This window comes from Tarenaya hassleriana, unplaced genomic scaffold, assembly GCF_000463585.1.
Source record: "Tarenaya hassleriana unplaced genomic scaffold, ASM46358v1 Cleome20, whole genome shotgun sequence".
Lineage (NCBI taxonomy): Eukaryota > Viridiplantae > Streptophyta > Magnoliopsida > Brassicales > Cleomaceae > Tarenaya > Tarenaya hassleriana.
In genome coordinates this window covers 262,941-267,047 of record NW_010965373.1, presented here as the reverse complement: position 1 = coordinate 267,047, position 4,107 = coordinate 262,941, and the positions used below count along the sequence as shown (strand labels likewise).

Here is a 4,107-nt window from a genome sequence, read left to right as displayed (position 1 = left end):
TGTAGGGAAGAACAGAAAAGAATTAGACCCAAACCGAAACCCGAAATGGTTGCCATGGATAGAGAGATTCAGAAGAGTGAAAGTGTCATTGGGGGATATGTTATTACTTACAGGAGGGGGTTTACTAGGAGCTGCACCATGCTTGGCATGAGTCTCGTTGGCTTTACCAGGTGATTCGGGTTTGCCACCGGTCTTCTTTTCATCCCTAGCCTTGTTAAATATCACGGTGAAACCCTCAGCTGAAGCTGGATCATTGACATCCCACTCACCGAATTTCGGCAAGGGGCGACCTTTGTCCTGCAAAAGGAACAGAATCCGAAAGACGTGAGCAGCCAAAGGAACGCAGAGTGAAACCTTTGTAAATTTCAAGGAAACTATGAGAACCACGTCAATTCGAAGTCTAGTCAACAGAGGGTGGTTTTGCCCTTTCTAACATCGGTCTCAAGCCGTGAAAAAGAAGGGCCATGCTAAACAGATCACAACACAGGCAGGGACTATTTGAATTAGGATCTTTCATTATCATCATCATTCTCTCACATGGAGGAAAAGGCTAAGCTTTGTTTTGGAAAATGTCAATCTATGTAGTATGTACGAAAGACCACGCAATGGGAAAACGACAGGGTAACAAGGAGAGTTGACACAACACAAGATTAAACAGACAGCACCCAAGGTCGAGGAGAACTTTTGTGCCCTTTGGTAGAAAGTTTTCCACAAAATTTCTCGAATCATATACAAGTCAAAAGGTTTAATATCCATCGTTATGTAAAAGTCCCCATCAATGCTATCTTTATAGATATCGAAAATGAAGTTTTGCAGTGGCGATTCAAAATAGGCAGACAGAGACAACAAATTTCCCCATTTCTAACAAAATCATGTCTCTTCAATCCCAATTGAAATCGAATCGTAGGAAACGAAGCAAAGCCCATACATTGCCTTCCCCAAATTTTAGATATGATCCAATTTCAATTCTATCCTTGTTTCCTCGAAAATCTAACTAAATCAGAACCCTAAACTTACAGCAACACTATTCTTCTTCTACCTCTATGGCCCATAACAACACCAATACTGAGAGCCATATCACGCACCGATAACAGCAACCTTCATACTCACATAGGGCTCATCGACGACTAAAATGGAAGATCGGATTCACACAGTGAGAAAAAAAAAAGCTGAGATCCAGGAAAGCAAACATCAGCAAGAGATATTGCTTATCATCAGGATGAAAGTATATATCCGATTCTTTATCCTCCTCATCTCGAATATCGAAGACTGCGACAAAAATCGATGGCAGTAAAAATAATCCGATCGTAATCAACATAGCATCTATTCACCAGACGAATAAATCGAATTCGAGGATGAAAAAAACAGCTCCATAACACCAACAACAGAAAACAGATAAGGATTCGACATACCGACATGGCGTCTGCGGGAGGAATACTGGTCAGATAATAGGGAACAACTGCGATAGGAGAAGAAACCGCCCAGAAAACGAGGGAAAGTGAGAGAAAATTTCTTTGCCGAGAGAAGAACGAAGAGAATCTGGGCTAAAAAGATGAAGAGAATTTTCTCCCTTTTTTCTTTTCTTCTCTCTCTCTCTTCGGTGCAGTGTCCGGAACGGTAAATATAACGGCGTTAGTGCAACATCAGCAGTGACGTGGCTAAGGGTGCGTTAGTAACCAAACGGAAAGATGAGCTGGCAAACGACGTGACTCGCTGGCACTGTTTTATTGTGTTACAGCAGTTAAACTGTGCGACTGTGTGAAAATCTCTCTTTGTGGATAATAAGATAATTAGATTATTTTGCAAGAATTTTATAATTATTTGCTAATCTCATCTCTTATTAGTGGATAATTAAGACCTTAACTTTTCAATAAATAAAAGAAGAAAAGAGTCGAATGGCATTCTTAGCTTTTAATTTTGACTAAAGGTAAACCGATGTTGACAGATGAAAATTTTAATTCATCATCATCATCAAATTTCAAGTCGCGTTTTCTAATGTAACAAAATATAGCGTGAACCGATTTAGAGACGTTACAAATAGTATTAATGATGATTTTAGTATATTTTTAACTTAAACGTAAGTTTTTTGAATTTCTTTTCTTTGGGCACACAGATGTATAACGGAACAGAAAAGAAATAGAATTCTGTATTAAAATATAACTAAAGATTTAAATGATATATTTTATGAACAAAATTGCAGAACAAGCAGCACATTGCATATAATCCCTCCTTCCAAATCACTCTGACATAAATATATATATATGTATGCAAATTCACGTTAATTTCAAGAAAGATATGCAAGAATTCTCCATATATACACACACACACACATATATATATATATATATACATAATATAATATAAATATATAAAGGCTCACGCGTGGGAACTGCAAAGATGGAACAGAACCAATTGTGCAACTGAGGAACTGCTAGATTCTGTCTCCCACGAACGTTGGAACTTCTACGCCGATAGATCAGACACATCCCGAACAGGCCAGTTATCGTGTCTCTTCCCGACACAAAGATTCCAAACACAGGATCTCGCCAGAGCACTGCAACTCCCCTTTTTCCCGGAAAACTATCCAACTTTTCCCGGAAAACGCATTCTTGAATAAGCAAAGTCCTGATTATTATACGCAGCTGGATAATTCTAGTCAGGAATTTGCGAAAACGGCCGAGTTCCTGAGAAGGCAATGATGGAAACTGCGAGAAATATGATCCGAAAGAACGTTTTGGCAGATGAAAACATTACAGTTCTGCGGCATGACAGCTTCGTGGGGGGAGAAGATCAACATGGTTACAGCTACCAAGACTGTTGGCTGTGAATCTGAACAAAATCCGGTATAAAAAAACCGATTGAGTATAGTTTTTCCAAAAAAAAATCCGAAATATTCACCTACTTTTAGTTTAGATTAAATTCATAAGTACCCTGATATCATTACTCGTTGGTAATGATGCATATGGGATGAAGGGTGAGAATAAAAGAGAAAACACAAATAGCCTGACCGGTTAGTTAGCCTCGCTATTTATATCTTTTGCTGCAATAACAACATCCTTGTACCTGTTTTATGCGGCGCCTTCTATTGGACCAACTAGCTTTCATTTTCCACCTAAATTCTTTGCCCTCAATTCAATTTTCATGCGCTTCGCATATATAAAACTTGAGGCTCATCAGGATTATTCCTTTTAAAAGATAGCTTACTTACCCGTTAAGGGCAATGCCAATCGTCCATTTTGTCTTGTTTCTCTTCCACGCGGCACTTGTCTCTGTTTCTGCCGCTGCATCCATGGTTCCAAAGCTGCGAATTTTGGAAGCAATAGAATGGTCAGTAGCGACCCTTTTTGAACTTCTCTACATTGCTTATAAAACCCAGTTTTACTTACAAGGAAATGGTTAAGTTGCGAATTAAACAGGAGCTCGGGAAGACAGTTGCTGGAGACATCATCGTGCAAAGCGGGAAACCCTATCGATGATTGCTGGAGATGTGACGAGAGTTGGGAGACTAACCGGAAGAAGTTGGCCTCCTGTGCGGTCGGCTTTGGACGGAATGCCATTGGTGGACGAGACGGTGAGATCTATGTGGTTGTTGATTCCAGTGATGACCCGTTCAATCCTGCACCGGGAACACTGCGGTATGCTGTAATACAAGAGAAGCCTCTGTGGATCATCTTCAACCGTGACATGGTCATAAAGTTGAAAGAAGATCTCCAACTCACTTCCTACAAAACCATAGATGGGAGAGGACATAACGTGCAGATAGCGTATGGGCCATGCATAATGATATATAAGGTGAGTAACATCATCATAAGCAACATCTACATACATCATTGTTTACCAGCAAGGCAATATAGACTGGGGGGTTACTCCGATGGGGATGGAATCTCGATTTTCCAGTCCCGTGATATCTGGATCGATCATTGTACTCTTGAGAAGTGCTATGATGGACTCATAGATGCTGTGAATGGATCCACGGCCATAACAATCTCGAACAACTACATGCTGAACCATAATGAGGTCATGCTTCTGGGTCACAGCGATGAGTTTTCCGCTGACAGGATTATGCAAGTCACGATCGCTTTCAACTACTTTGGCGAAGGCCTGATT

General features: G+C 40.2%; 2 protein-coding genes across 2 annotated transcripts in view; one reads left to right on the top strand and one right to left on the bottom strand.

Moving 5' to 3' along the window:
* LOC104813450 (RPM1-interacting protein 4-like) overlaps positions 1-1,589 on the bottom strand; it is a 2,202-nt gene extending 613 nt beyond the window's left edge. The window contains exons 1-2 of the mRNA XM_010541027.1: positions 1,413-1,589; positions 112-297 (exon numbers count right to left, since the gene is read on the bottom strand). Of these exons, the coding sequence (XP_010539329.1) occupies positions 112-297; positions 1,413-1,418 (192 nt within the window). The 5' untranslated portion in view covers positions 1,419-1,589. The remainder of the gene's footprint in view (positions 1-111; positions 298-1,412) is intronic.
* A 1,620-nt stretch (positions 1,590-3,209) lies between these two features.
* Positions 3,210-4,107, top strand: part of LOC104814007 (putative pectate lyase 21) — a 1,669-nt gene continuing 771 nt past the window's right edge. Inside the window, exons 1-2 of the mRNA XM_019202531.1 lie at positions 3,210-3,327; positions 3,417-4,107. Coding sequence (XP_019058076.1) covers positions 3,221-3,327; positions 3,417-4,107 — 798 coding nt within the window. The 5' untranslated portion in view covers positions 3,210-3,220. The remainder of the gene's footprint in view (positions 3,328-3,416) is intronic.